A 14739-nucleotide genomic window follows, 5' to 3' on the forward strand; every position below is an offset into this window, starting at 1 on the left:
AGCGAAAAGCGAGGTCTGCCACCTTTTGGCTTAAGCCTCTAAATCTCTTCTCTCGTAAGCACGATGAGACTTTACTTACTCAATTTGCTATGATGTCATGTAGAAGCAAAAAGGGAGGTCTGCCACCTTTTGGCTTAAACTTCTAATTCTCTTCACTCCTTACTCATGACAAGACTTGAATTACTCACCTCCCCAGCCAGTGTTACTATCAGCAGTGTCTAAACGTGTGTTGTATGATATCTTAAGATGTCCAAAGGGCGAGAACAAGTGTCAAAACACCAGTTAAGTAGAAGCGCCAAATCCTTCTCCACATGGTACCTGCAGCAAGAATACGTTACTGTTAGTCTTCAAATCAACTGGACCAATATATCACGACTCCATAACCCTAAACACGGGACTGAATATAGATCCGTACAAGTTTAAAATAAATGTGAACATTTAACAACAAGAACAAGTCCTGATTGAAAACAGATCTTACGGATATCATACATCCAAGAAAAGTCTAGATAAGCCAATCATTGATGTAGAAACCTTTTTCACGTTTTCCAGAGGGATGGGGGTAGTGGTTGTAATAATTTAATACACAAACTTTCTATCGTGTAAATAGTGGAACTTCACAAGTATTCGCTATGGTATTGTTCCAGAATTTGATGAAAGTTCGTGCACTCGTTGTGCGAACCAATGATTCCTAAACTTGTGAGAGATGGTAATACAGGATAACATTCCCATGGGAAAACATAGTAGTGCAACTAGCAAGTTCATAATATCTATTATCTAAACATATTTAGAAAGTATAGGGCTAATGGTTTTTCAATCCCTGTCCTGAGGTCCAAGGTAAATAAAATGTATCAATGATAGAAAGAGGAGTTACGTTATATCAACCATACGACATTTAAATATAGGTATTACAAAAATGATCCACACAGAGAGAGAGAGAAGATAATCTGCTGCACTAACTTACATGAGATGGAAGATACAAGCGATGATGAAAAATGTGGGGCAGACACCAAACTTTCTATGCTCCATTTGCCCAAACCTCGCGTAGCAGAAGAATCAGAAGGCACCGGAGAAACACTTTGCGAGAAATAAGATACAGGAGTTGCAAATGAAGGCTCAGAAAAGGCATGAGATAAACTAGGAAATAATTGGTTAGGATGAGAAGTGGGAGGGCAAGGTGAATAAGTGGAATTAGGACTTAAACTGCTGGGATCTACTGATGGAGTGGGAGGATTAGGAGTCAAAAGAGAAACGGAAGGAGCATTGTTTGAACTGGGGGCAGGAGTAGGGCTTGCGTCGGATGGAACAGATGAATAACAGTTACCACAGGGTGGTGACAAGACAGGAGAGTGAGATGGTGCCAGTGACGGGATTGCATTATAAATCTGTTCTGTAGATGGAGCCAGAGATTGAGTTGGTGCATAAAGTGAATGGTTTAGAAATGAAGATAAGCTAATTTCCTTGACCTTTCCGAAGACAGAATGATCAAGGCCAAGACTTTCTACGGATGGAGATTCAGTGATTCTTTGAGCTAACTGTTTTAATCTATCTGACTGTAAAGTTCCTAAATCCGATACAGCCGAAGCTTCTATGGTAACTGGTCGATCTTTTGTTGAGCCATGCCTGTTTGTTGCCTGAATAAACACCACCTGCATTAAGGAAGAGATAAAGGTGAAGAAAATATATTGCACTTGTTGAGATGAAAATCAGTGAAATCTAGAAATGATGACAGCTCTTTCCATTGGATGAAATTGGAAAAAGGGCGTCAAAGCTAAAAAAATTCACATAAGTAATTATGGGAAATTTTAAACATAGAAATCATGTGACACGCAATAGATATCATTTACAACTCCACCACAGCTGTTAGAAGGAGCCAGAGCATCAAATTAGGCATTACTTTATACATAATCATTTCCAATTGGGCAAAATTTAACACGGATGGACTAAAAACGAAAGAGTCATGATGCAGTCCTAGTGTAGAGCTTGTAAACACATGTTAGGAAAATTAAACACATGTTGGAAAATTTTGATGTTTAATGAATGAAAATTAAGCAAATTAATCAATGTGTTTGATTGAAAAATTATACTTTTAGATGAGTGATAAATTATTTATAAAAGAAAAACGAAGCTTAATGAACGAATATTAAGTTCGGTGGTTCTGAATTAAACTCGAAACGAGTTCATCGAATGTTGAAAGGAGTAGTCGTAACATGTAAGGGACGGAAACGAAAAAAAAAATTTTGAACGTGAACAGTAGCAGGCGCGGGCGCGGGCGCCTGCCGAGAGCTGCCGGGAGCGCTCGGCAGCGTGCGCGCGCGGGAGCCTACTCGCGCCCCTTCGGGCTGTTTTCGTGTCCCTTCGAATTTTCTGATGTTTTTTCATTTCCTTGGCATTGTTTGATGATTGTGGTCAGTTACAATGGCCAAGGAACACCCTTATGAATGAAAGCTCATGTCTTTTCACTTGAAAAACATTAAATGTTTGATTATTGAAAATCAAACACACATACACATCATTTGCGTATCTTCTTCTTCTTCCTTCTTCAACAAGAGAGAGTTCCTTCATTTCCTTGTGATAGAACTTGAATATTTGAGTGCTCATTATTCAAGTGTTGTAGTTGTATCTTGGGAGAAGATTGACACAAACTCTAGCACATTGTGAGGGCAAATTCTTCTTAAGGAGAAAGTGTTCAACACTTGCCTGTACAAAGTCATTTTCTTTGTTTTCTTCTTGTTTTCCTCTCAAATTTGAATACCACAAACATCAACACATACACAACTATGGTTGAAATATCAACGCCTTTTGCCCAATCTAAAACAAACTTAAAATGAAGTTTCAAGATTCCTAAATATGGAAGTGTTTACAGAAAAGTCAGCCACTGATACTATCGAACGTATACAGGGACTCCAACATATAATAAAATTACCTCAGTGGGAACCAACTGCAATCCGATTCTTAGCTGTTCCTTCAACTCCAAAAGATTTTCCCTGATTTCACAAATTGAACTATTGAGGGTAAAGTTAAAGAGGACATGTGGTGTACGCAAAAACATAGCAGCTTGCCCGAGCATTATGGAAATCCCACCAGGAAATTTCAAATTTTCAAATGAAGATGTCTCTCCGAAAATTGAGGAGGTCAATGTCATGTTGTATTGTTGAAGAAACAAATCAACTAAGGATGACTTCAGTATACTTAATGACACTGGAGTTATTGGGTTGTTAGATGCATTTGAACAGAAGCCAAACACCACGTTAGTCCAGTTAGATACACCTGCTTGGTCCACTGACAGGGCAGCAACCTGGGTTAAATAAATTGATTGTTGCGTCATTTGCCTCTACACGTTAGACAAATAGAAGTACCTTAAACCAATTTGAGTTAGACCTTAAAGAAAGGGACACCTATCTCTTCATTGATATCATATTCTAGTCTTGCTATATAAGGAACGAGCTCGGGAGCTTGTCTCTGAAGCTTGAAGTATGCTTGAACAGTAGCTGAAATAAGAAACAGAAGCAACTTAAGAATGAGATCAAAACAGCAGCACCCAAAAGTTAAGTACAATGATATTGATTTATTAGTTTATATTCTATTGGAAAAAATTTATAAAATCTAACCCTCATAACTGGCTCAGGAAGAACCCATAGAGCTGAAATTACTTTTTCAACAAAAAATAACGACAGGAAGTTCAAGAACATTATAACCCAAGAGCGTAAAAAATCAAATCATTGACAGTTTCTTCTGTCCTTATATCTGTGAAACTGTTTCTATCCATGATAAAGCCATTCCCTCAACTAAAACTCGTATCCAAGCACAAAAGCAAAAATTAATGACTGTTAAAACGTAAGGGTAAAATAACTTCAACCCTTTCAGTTCATGAACTCCAACTGAATCTAACAGGTATGTTTCAGAAAAATGAGAGCGATAAATAACAAAGGAGATGAAATATTCCAGAAAAATGCATCTACATGCTATGGATGTCCAACTTTTGTTTGCATGAAGGATTAGTTGTCATACATGTTTTATTCCCAGTTTTGTAAAACAGAAAAGTACTGCAGCAAAATATCACTTTATTCGCATAAACATAAACTCATGACAAGCTGTTTCATATATTTGACTCCCCTACGAAATAAAATATCCTATCACGACTATTTCATTATACTGGACAACTAATCAAATACCGATTATAGAGAAGTATTTATCCTTTCATCAGTTTTCGAACTTCCAACAAGCGAATCAAAGTTTTCAGGAGGAAGCAGAACATGACTTTGGACAGATCAGTATAATCATAAACCAGTCCTGACTTCCTATCTACCAACTAATATCTTTAAAGAACTGATATTTAAACAACACCATCATATTAACATCCATATGATCTCCCCACAGGCTCTCTCCAAGAACTAAATAAACACTAACTCAAACTGAAATATGAATAAATCTAACCACCCAGTCAATAATCATGAATTGGTTAATCCTTTAACCATAGACAACAATGCTTTCCCATGTCTTTGAATAACTCAGAACAAATAACTAGGGTAAAAAAGAACAAGCTCACTCGCCGGGCTAAAGCAGTCTATCAAGATATTTGAAGTATGCCAGATTTCAAATGAGCACCATAGTCGCTAAGCTGGAAATTCCCTCCAAAACCAACTTACATATTTGCCCCTTCAGCTTGAAAAAAAAGCTCGACATTTCCACTTCACCGATGAGAAATCCCGAAACAATAACTAGAGACCAGACCTGAAAATGGCGGTAACTCGTGCTTCAAAATTGCTCCCAAGTCTCAGACATCAAGGGCAGGACCTTTTATGAGGCCAAGGAGGCCACTTGCCTCATGGTCCGGTCTTTGAGGGGTCTAATATATATATTTGAGTTGATAATCTATTGAAATAAATTTTTTTGGCTCAATATTAAATAAAAAAAAGAGTAATTTGAATATTTTTTTTGTTTATAATTGATCAAACTCAATTTATATAGTTTGATATGAAAACTCAATTTATATCGTTTGATATGGAAACGATAAGAGTTTAGGTTTGGAATACATCTTTTAGGATCAAGAGGTGTATAATTTTTTTAATGTTAATCTTCTCTAATATGATAAAGTATGATTTATATTTTCTTTATTTTGTTAGAGTTCACCTATGTATGGAACAATAAAATGTCTCGTCATGAAAAAATAATGTAATCTCCAAATTAATTAATTATATATATACACATAAATATATATTTTGGAAAGACGTGGATTAAGCCCAATCAATATCACTCTAGCCCAGAACCATGTCTAAAAATCTTGACACTCTTTGGTGAGGTGCGCCAGGCCCATGCAGTAGTGCAACGCAAGGACGACGCTCGAAGGCCCAGCCAGCAAGCTGACTTAATGAGCCTTCCCCCTAAAAAAATAAATTTAATATCGTGTGGACCATTGGCCCACGTATCAGATATTAAACTGATAAGAACAGATACTACACTTGATCTTAGCCAAAAGGCCGAGAAAGGTATGCATTGAAACGTCCTGGGTCGCCCATTTTATACTACCATGTCCATTTATAATATAGATCAGCCAGCAATGTGGGACGAGATAAATTATACTACCATACAAAATCAGAGACTTCAATTAAAGAAAATTTCATTTTTAAAAAGTAAAATTTTATATTTTTATATTGAAAATTTTAATTAACAATGTTTTAAAGTTGTAGAAGTTTTGTTATTATTATACGTACACTCACAGTAATGACTCATAATTAGGCCCGTTGACAAATTATGAACCACGATAATAATAATAATAATATGATAAATATTTTGAGAAAAATAGTAATATCAAAAAAGATATTCTTATGAAATCTATTACTATTATTAAGAATCTCTATAACAGATACAAAAATAGTATCTTGATCTGTTTTTTGTTCTTTCAATTTTGCCTTTATGTGATACCAATATTACACTTTTGTTTTTATTTTATAAAATTTCAACAAACACATTTGTTTTTATTTTTTTTAATTACAAAAAATTAACATATCACTTTAGTCCCTCGATAATTTGTCAAATTTCACTTTAGTCTCTCGATAATTATAAAAAAAACTGCACACACGCACCACGTGTACAAAATAGCTAGTTGTTGTTAAGATCGATACTTAGGACTTGGGAGGAATTTTGAGATTTTTCTATCTAAAATTCTTGTTTGGTGAAAACCCTGCATTTTCTTACAGATTTTGCTTATGTTGTTGATGAGCACTTTAAGAATGTAAATTCGAAAATAAATCATCTCGTTTAATATGTGAAATTTTAAGAAATAAAAATAGTCTTTGTTTATATTTTTTATATTGAAAACGAATTTATCAAAAGTTCCAAGATTAATAAATTTATCAAGAGAGTCACTAATACGAAAAAAAGTCATATTAGACAAAAAATATAATATTTTATGATATGAAAAAAAAAAAAACTCACGAATAATAAATTTTATAAAAGCTCGACAAAAATATACCTGAGTCAAAATAATTCTCAGGCCTCACAGGAACGGGCCCTTTTCCTTTGAAGTGACCAATAAAAAATTGGACAATAAAAAAAGTTATATTGCCATTTATTTTTTTTTATAAAAAAAACACATTATATTGGCATTTCAGCTTCAACGGTCACACAACATTTATTTACCCACACCGCATTTAATCGTCCGACTCACCTATGAGTTGGGACAAAAATATACGGTATCGAGGAGTTTAATTTTATGACTATGATTGTTAGGGATAATTTGTCCATGGACAGGGCCGGACTTTTTATGAAGCCAAAGAGGTTATCGTCTCAGAGCCCGATCTTGAAGAGGTCCAAAATGTATATTTTGAGTTGATAACATGTTGAAATAAATTTTTTTTCCCAATATTAAATAAAAAAAAAGAATATGATTATTATTTTTGTTTATAATGGATCAAAATCAATACAATTTAAATAATATCAACATACTTTAGGAAATTTATTGAGTTTTGAGAAGTCAACGAGTTAATCTTTAACTAGCTTAATTAAGTATTGCATAGAACTTCAACAATTTTTTAAGATACTACATTGTTTGGCAAAACTGAATGATTTATTCTCAAATACTTATATTACATATAAGATTTTGTTAAACATCCTAGTAACAGTCACATAAGTAGAAATAAACTCATTGAAGTTGAAGTTAAAAACACTTATTTTCGATTAATAATGTCACAAAATAGACTAAATGAGTTAGTTACGTTGTTAATTGACAAAGAAATAATCCGAAAACTGGATTATACAAATTTAATATATTTTTTTCCTCTAAAATAGCTAGAAAATTATTATTTATGTAGTTATTTCAAATATTTATTGACTTGTTTTTTAATGTAATAAATTATTTCTCGTGTATTTATTTTATTTATTATTTGCTAACTGAATTTTAACATTATTTATAGCAACAAGATGACTCATTTTTAAATTTTCGCTTCAGATCCCATCGAACATAGGTACAACTCTGTCCATGGGGTTACATTTTTTTATATCTAAACTCCAAATTTTGCATTTCTAATAAAAAGTGAAAATTGCATTTTTTTTTTATCATATATATGTGTCTTTATTTTGTGTCCTATATGTCTATCTTTTGTATTTAGATGTCAAATTTTCATATTATGTTTTTTTTTTAAAAAAAAATAGTCATTTATCTAATTTGGTCATGCTGTAGCTTTGATATGATGCAGATTTATAATGAAAAATGACCAGAATTATTTAAAAATGAAAAAGAAAAATTCATCAACTTAAATTTAACAACTCATGTAACAAAAAAAATTTATAAGATTAAAAATGCACTTTATCTAATAAAAAGATTGTTACGTATGATAACTAGTAAAAAATAATGATATTTCTTTTCAAAAATTAATTTTAACTTTTAAATGTTTGACGGAGTCGCAACTCGCAGGTCGATCGGCTTACTTGCCTTTTTGAAATTAAATCATGTCTTTGTCATACTTAATTATCAAACGCTTCAAGTTTGATACCTTTTGTTGAAAAAATTAAAAACAATTTATAAAGGCAATCATATAAAATTATTTTATTACTTACTATTATTAAGTTTAAGTTTAATAGAGACAAAAATATTGTTTTTATTGTGTTCTTTTTTTAATCACTTTATATTATAATGTAGGTTCTCATTAAAATTTTATAATTATGATATTAATTTTATTTGCAAAAAAAAAAAATCAAATTAGTTATAAATGATTAAATAGATATTTTACACGTGTACGAGAACGTTAATATATACTATTGTATAGATTTGTCTAAAATACAATTTATTTTTATAACAATTAATCATCTTTATCTATATTTTAGATTTTTATATAATTATATGACATCTGAAAAAAAAATTATTATAAAAATATTTTGTGAGTTTTATATTTTAATATAATTTTTAATTATTCATATAGATATTATTAAAATTTAGGTATAACGTCTCTTCATATGATTGATTCTTCGCTCACAATTCTTCTGCAACCAAATCAAACCAACCCAAGACAAAAGCAAAAGAAAAAAAAATGGAGGCCTTCTTCTCCGAATTCGCGTTTCTCTCCAATCAAGCTCTGCAAGACAAGAACTTCGACCCCTCCACCGTCGAAGATCTGATGAAGCTTTTCGAGCTCGAGGCTTACAAAGCCTGGGCCAGCCAAGAACTCGACCAGGAGAAGGAGCTAGCGCAGTCCGAATCATGCATCAAGGAGTCAGAAGAATATCTGGATTCCGCCATGGACGAAGCCATGGCCGAGTTCCACCGGTTCGAGGAGGAGATGGACAGCCTCTGCAAAACAGAGTACAGCAGTCTGATCAATTTGGCCGAGTGTGCGAGGAAATTGGGGAAGAATATGGAGAAGGCCGCCGATTTCGCTGCTACCAAGTATATCGAAGCTGCGGTTGGTTCCGCTGCCGCTTCGATGAAATCTGCAGTGAAGGCGTTCTCGAGTAACAAGATTCATCCTGCGTAGAATATAGCTAGTGTGGGAGCCAATTTATAACTAATTATTGGTGTGTACTATAATATCGTTCTTGACGAATAATTCTTGCTTGGATTTGCAATTTACATGAAATTATTACATGGGACTTCTACATTTTGTATGGAAAGTTGAAATTAAAGTGTTGAATTCAGCTTTATGGTACTTTAAATTCATAACTACTACTCATCTTGCACAAATTAGGACATATCCATGTGATCTAGTGGAGTTGGATATATATATATATATATATTTACTTTTATATATGTGTATATATTTATAGTTTAAAATTTCCATCCATTTTAATAAAAGTGTGTAATATTTATATTCGTTATATATGTCGATTTATTTCATATATTAATATATTTTTTATAAAAATTTATTTTTTATAATGTAACTAAAAAAATTGATTGTAAATTATTAGTGTGCCGGGCTGTTGTCTGGTTGTGTGAAGCCCAATGGTAAGTGTCAGCTTCAGTCCAAAAATGGCAACATAGAGACAGCGGCAAACAGCAAAAAGCAATCAGCAAGAGATATGTATGTGCCATTCATTTCACCAGAAGATGAGGATATAGTTGGCCCACTCGCTTCGTGAATCGTAATCCCCTCGTTCTTATTTGCCTCTGCAGAAACCTGTTTCGATTGCAGGCCAGCTTTCTGGAACACCCTTTTTATCATGTCTGAGGTACCGTTGCAGAATCGATTTCTCGGTTTTAATCGTTATCGTTATCTTTTTTGTTATATTTAATTGGTTAGATCTTTCAGAGTTCTATTGTGTTGTGTTCGATTGTTTTCTTTGTGGAAATTTGAGGTCCTTTTTTTTACTTATAATAGAGTGCTGTAATGTTATTTGATAGTCATTTCATTTTGTTGGGTTCTAGTTTATGTTTTTCTGAGGTCCTCAGGTGCTTTATTGATGATATTTATTTTCTTTTATGTTTTCTGTTGGTGGGTTTTTTCCAGGCTGTAAAAACTACTCCGGTTTCTAAAGAGGGTAAGTTTATGTTTCGTTTTGCTGTTGCTTGCATCTGTGAAGTTGGTGAATATGTGAATTTGGATGTGTTTATCCGTGAAAATTGGAAATATACATGAACTAATGGGCTGATTTTCTGGACTATTTATCATTGATGTCGAATAACTATATTTTGTTTGGATGATATTGGAACTGCTTCAATGAACTGTTTTCATTGTGTGGAGGTCTGATTGCAGCGAAAATTGGACGGCATTACTCGGTAGTAGTTTCCATTAAGCATATTGTCAAGTATTAGGATCAGTTACTTTCTCCGAATGCTTTAAAATCTATTTTGCAATCATTGAAATATTGTTTGTTAGTAACATAGTTGATTCGAGTGTATATTATCCGTGGTGGTTGTTGCTTTCTGGGGAAAATATTGCAGTGAATGGATTGAGGATGATGCGACTTTGCCTGGGAAAACTTCTTTTCCTTTGTTCAATTGTCACTTTTCCTTCTTTTACTGAAGTTGAAGCCTTTTATTATGTATTTTAAGTTAAATCCAATATTAGGATGTTTTATATCGAGGAAGAAATTTGTGGGCTTTTGTTTAATGGTTAACTGATTAGTTTTGACTATTTTAAATGCTTTTTTACGCCCTTTAGAAGAAAAGTCCGATGCAGCTGAGAGTAAAGCTCCTGCTGCCTCAGCATCTGCAGACTCTCCACCTGGGCAGAGAACTACCCCTGTTTCATTTGGTGGAATGCCAAATCCCTTTGATTTTTCAGCCATGACTGGACTTATGAATGTAAACTCTCTCTCTTTCGTCTGTCTAGACTAGAAGGTTTTTTAGTCTTCAAATTCGTAACATCAGCTCAACCTGATGCTAATACAATTTTGGTGAGGACAAACATGATTTGTTTTTTCCCTGCTCTTGAGTTAGTGTTACATATCCAATATTGTTTCTGATATTTTCCCACTTTCATTGTTTGTCAATAGGATTTTCCATTTTCTTTGTCCGCTCAATAGGCTTTTCCTTATGTTGCAATATATTATATGTGTGTGTGTGGTCCATGCATACATATGTGTATAATCTAAATATCATAAAATCTGTTCAAGATGTGAGGTGTGAAGTTAGACAGATCGTGGTACTTAGTTTTGGGTCTGATTCAAATTTGGAATTTCTATTCCTAAAACATCAGTTTTACTGGACTGTGACATCTGTGAGCACATAGATCAACATTACCGTTCCTGAAAGACAGTTGGAAGATCTTTAGATTTTCCCTTATCTAGTTTCTTAAGCTCTGTTATGTGTAGGACCCAAGCATCAAGGTGTTAGCAGAACAGATAGCTAAAGATCCTTCATTTAACCAAATGGCGGAACAGTTGCAGAGAACCTTTCATGGTGCTACGGTTGATAATGGTATCCCCAACTTTGACACACAACAATATTACGCTACAATGCAAAAAGTTATGCAAAACCCTCAATTTATGACCATGGCTGAGAAACTTGGTACTGCAATGATGCAGGTATTCTTTGGTTTGATAATTCTTGTTTTGTTGTAGGGTAAAAGTTTAAACACAGTTGCACGAGCATGTGTGATGTTCTTAGTTCTTACTTTTTCTACAGGATCCAGCCATGTCTGGCCTGCTTGAGGGCTTGACAAATCCAGCTAATAAAGTCCAACTCGAAGAACGGATGTCACAAATTAAGGAAGATCCATCATTAAAGCCTATATTGGAAGAGATTGAGACTGGTGGTCCTGCTGCTATGATGAAGTAATCACTTTTCCCATTTATCTTCATTCGTGGGATTATATCTAATGATATTGTGGTATAACATGATGCTTTTCCATGAAGTGGCTCAAATTATGGAGATATGTTACTGAACACATACTGAAGAGCATCATGTTATACTAAAACTACGAAGAAATGTCACTGAACACGTTGAATTTATTGATCCAAATAATCATGATGTGAGTTGTCCAAGTGAAACTTTAATAATCAAGCCAAAGAATTAATGGTTTGCATAAGTATGTAATTAGTAATTTCATTTTCTAGTTGGAGATTATGCATCTGGTTAAGAGATGATGCATAATTCTAATTCTACTTGGTATTTTCTTTTTGTGCATCGCACTCGCACACACACCATCTATGTATGTATATATGTGTATACTAGAATCGCCAAAGTGACATGACCCAGATGTGAAAATTTGATTTTGTTGGCCTAAAAAAATAAGGGCTACTAATGAGGGAACTTGTTTAAGTCATATTAAATGTTTTCCCTATTATAGCTTAATCCTCTAGATTATATAGATTTCAACATTAAACTAGCTATTTGTTCCAAATTCAAATCATATTACATTTCATCGATAAATCACTCAATACTTGTGATTTGGTGGTATGATGCTGTGTGATATGATCAGGTACTGGAATGATAAAGAGGTACTCCAAAAGTTGGGTGAAGCAATGGGATTTGCAGCTGTCGGAGAAGCTGCCACATCTGCTGGTGTTGATGCTGGTGAAGACGAAACCGATGAAGTTAATGAAGAAGAATCTGTTGTTCACCATACTGCTAGTGTTGGTGACGTTGAGGTACCATTTCCTAGTCATATGTATTGTACTTTAAAATGATTATACAACTGGACGCCTGAAAGTATTTGTCTCGCTTATCATAAGGTTTTTGCAAAGATTTGTGCCTGACAATTTTCCAATTGATTCGCTGAAATATCCGAGTTCATTTGTTCTAGTCATTAGTAAACATTAGCTGTCAAACGGCTGCAAAAATTTCTAACACCAATTCGTTTAAATTTGCTTTTGTGTAAACTAGGGTTTGAAAAAGGCATTAGCTGATGGTGCTGATAAGGACGAAGAGGACTCCGAGGGAAGGACTGCATTACATTTTGCATGTGGATATGGCGAGGTATATAATTGTCTAGTAAAATGAGCTTTATTTGAAGTATATTGACTTGCTCTGCAAGCTATGAAGTTAGAATAAAACAAGAGAGAATTAGCTGCTGGTCTCCTCTTTCTTGATCACTGAACTTTTTTTTTGTCCTTAAACCATCACTCTTTCTTTATACCATATTTCTTTTGTGCTACTGCTGTAATAATTGCTTTTTGCTTCTTTTATGTTGTTTCCGTCCTTTTTTCCCCACGTGACTTTCGTATTTGTGTTTCTTTTTTGCCTTTGTAGTGCTGCCATGTAGTTTTGTATCGTTTCATGCTGAGATGCTCACCATTCATTACTTCTCTCCATAAGGCTGAAAGCTGATCAATCTTCCATTTTCAGGCCAAGTGCGCTCAAGCTCTTCTGGATGCCGGGGCAAAGGTAGATGCTTTGGATAAGAACAAGAACACCCCTCTCCATTATGCCGCAGGCTATGGCAGGCAAGACTGTGTTGAGCTTCTGTTGAAAAACGGCGCTGCTGTGTAAGCCCTCTTTCATTACATATTCATTTTTGCCTTGCTATGCAGACATTCAAGTAAACCGGCTTCTTTTTCCCGTTCATTAATGCAGCACTCTTCAGAACTTGGACGGGAAGACACCTATAGACGTTGCTAAACTAAATACCCAAGACGAGGTACTAAAGCTGCTTGAAAAAGACGCATTTTTATGAATTAAAATGCGTCCGAGCTCCGATGCACATGCGATATTGACCATGTTATAGTGTCAGATGTGTGGTGTGTTAGACCTCGTATTTTCGTCAGCACAAGTGTGTTGGCAATCGACGTGCTACTTTATTCGTCGTCTCATCTTTTTTTTTTCCCAGCAGCTGTTGTATGATCGAAACGTATTTGGATTCGTTTATTTATTTACATGTACCACCTTGAGTGTAGAATTGGCTGATACTTGCCCGAGCTATTCACTCAGCGGAGTTGATCATTTTTGTTCTGTTTGTGTATGATGATTTATGAACAAGTGTTTCTGGTTTTCTAAATTTTTTTCAACAGAACCTGTGATATGAATGCTGAATAGTGACGGAAGTGTTTCAAATACGTTCGTTTAAATATATTTTCATTATTTAGATGACTTTTACAAAAGAAATTCAAATTTGCTTGGATACTTATTTAGACTATAATTATACTAATTACAATGAATTTCAAATCTTTATAATAGTAGAGTTATTTGATTCTATCATGATATGTAAAAATATAATGTAAATTGAGTAGAGTTTTTGTGAGACGGTCTTCCGAATCTTTATACGTGAGACGAGTGAGCTCTAACTGTATTTACAATAAAAAGTAATACTCTTAGCATAAAAAATAATATTTTTTCATGGATGACCCAAATAAGAGACTCGTCTCACAAAATACAAACCGTGAGATCGTCTCACACAAGTTTTTGCTATGTAAATTAATAGAAGATGAATTTGAGTTTATTTTATTAAACTTATTTAACAATGAAAATAATAACTCAGTCCAAATGCAACTAAGTCCGTCGAATATTTAATCTAATACTAATGTTCATTGTCACACTAATAATGTTTATCAAGTTCAATTAAATAAACACTGAAAGAGTATAAAAATATATAAACATAAAAAATTGGATCTTAAAATAATGAAATATTATTATTACTAATGATCTTTTGCACGTATAATATGCATATGTGATCTTTTTTTGTTATTTTTAATTTAATATTTTTTATAATAATTTATATATTAAAATTGATATTATCATTTAAAAATTCAAAATTTTGGATCAATATTAAAGAAAGTGTTTTAGTAGTTTTCAAATTTTTAGAAAACAGATAGATAATCATAAATGTATTAAATAGATTTTTATAATATTATTTATTTAATGAAAATAGA

General features: G+C 33.6%; 3 protein-coding genes and 1 non-coding gene across 6 annotated transcripts; 2 read left to right on the forward strand and 2 right to left on the reverse strand.

Annotated features, from left to right (window-relative positions):
- Positions 1–98: 98 nt before the first annotated feature.
- On the reverse strand, positions 99–4774 carry LOC140985585 (uncharacterized). Its single transcript, XM_073453442.1, has 5 exons — positions 4647–4774; positions 3379–3488; positions 2924–3295; positions 962–1646; positions 99–318 (listed from the first exon to the last, which is right to left on the reverse strand). Exons 1-5 carry the CDS (start codon positions 4681–4683, stop codon positions 242–244), a joined length of 1281 nt encoding a protein of 426 aa, XP_073309543.1. The 5' UTR covers positions 4684–4774; the 3' UTR covers positions 99–241.
- A 520-nt stretch (positions 4775–5294) lies between these two features.
- Positions 5295–5490, reverse strand: LOC140987033 (U2 spliceosomal RNA). The gene has a single exon (XR_012177035.1). It is a non-coding gene; the product is annotated as a U2 spliceosomal RNA (small nuclear RNA).
- Positions 5491–8436: 2946 nt separating this feature from the next.
- Positions 8437–9135, forward strand: LOC140986527 (uncharacterized). The gene has a single exon (XM_073454817.1). The coding sequence runs from the start codon at positions 8526–8528 to the stop codon at positions 8967–8969; it is 444 nt and encodes a 147-aa protein (XP_073310918.1). The 5' UTR covers positions 8437–8525; the 3' UTR covers positions 8970–9135.
- A 310-nt stretch (positions 9136–9445) lies between these two features.
- LOC140986351 (ankyrin repeat domain-containing protein 2B-like) lies at positions 9446–13832 on the forward strand. Of its 3 annotated transcripts, XM_073454559.1 has the most exons (9): positions 9455–9660; positions 9939–9969; positions 10593–10735; positions 11245–11457; positions 11558–11706; positions 12354–12522; positions 12758–12850; positions 13220–13359; positions 13448–13832. In XM_073454559.1, exons 1-9 carry the CDS (start codon positions 9652–9654, stop codon positions 13545–13547), a joined length of 1047 nt encoding a protein of 348 aa, XP_073310660.1. In that variant the 5' UTR covers positions 9455–9651; the 3' UTR covers positions 13548–13832. The 3 variants fall into 3 exon arrangements, with proteins under 3 accessions (XP_073310662.1, XP_073310660.1, XP_073310661.1); XM_073454561.1 differs by lacking the exons at positions 13220–13359; positions 13448–13832 and adding an exon at positions 13124–13216 and having other exon boundaries at positions 9446–9660; XM_073454560.1 differs by lacking the exon at positions 9939–9969 and having other exon boundaries at positions 9457–9660.
- The last annotated feature ends 907 nt before the right edge of the window (positions 13833–14739 follow it).

Source organism: Primulina huaijiensis, chromosome 10, assembly GCF_012295235.1.
Source record: "Primulina huaijiensis isolate GDHJ02 chromosome 10, ASM1229523v2, whole genome shotgun sequence".
NCBI classification, from domain to species: domain Eukaryota; kingdom Viridiplantae; phylum Streptophyta; class Magnoliopsida; order Lamiales; family Gesneriaceae; genus Primulina; species Primulina huaijiensis.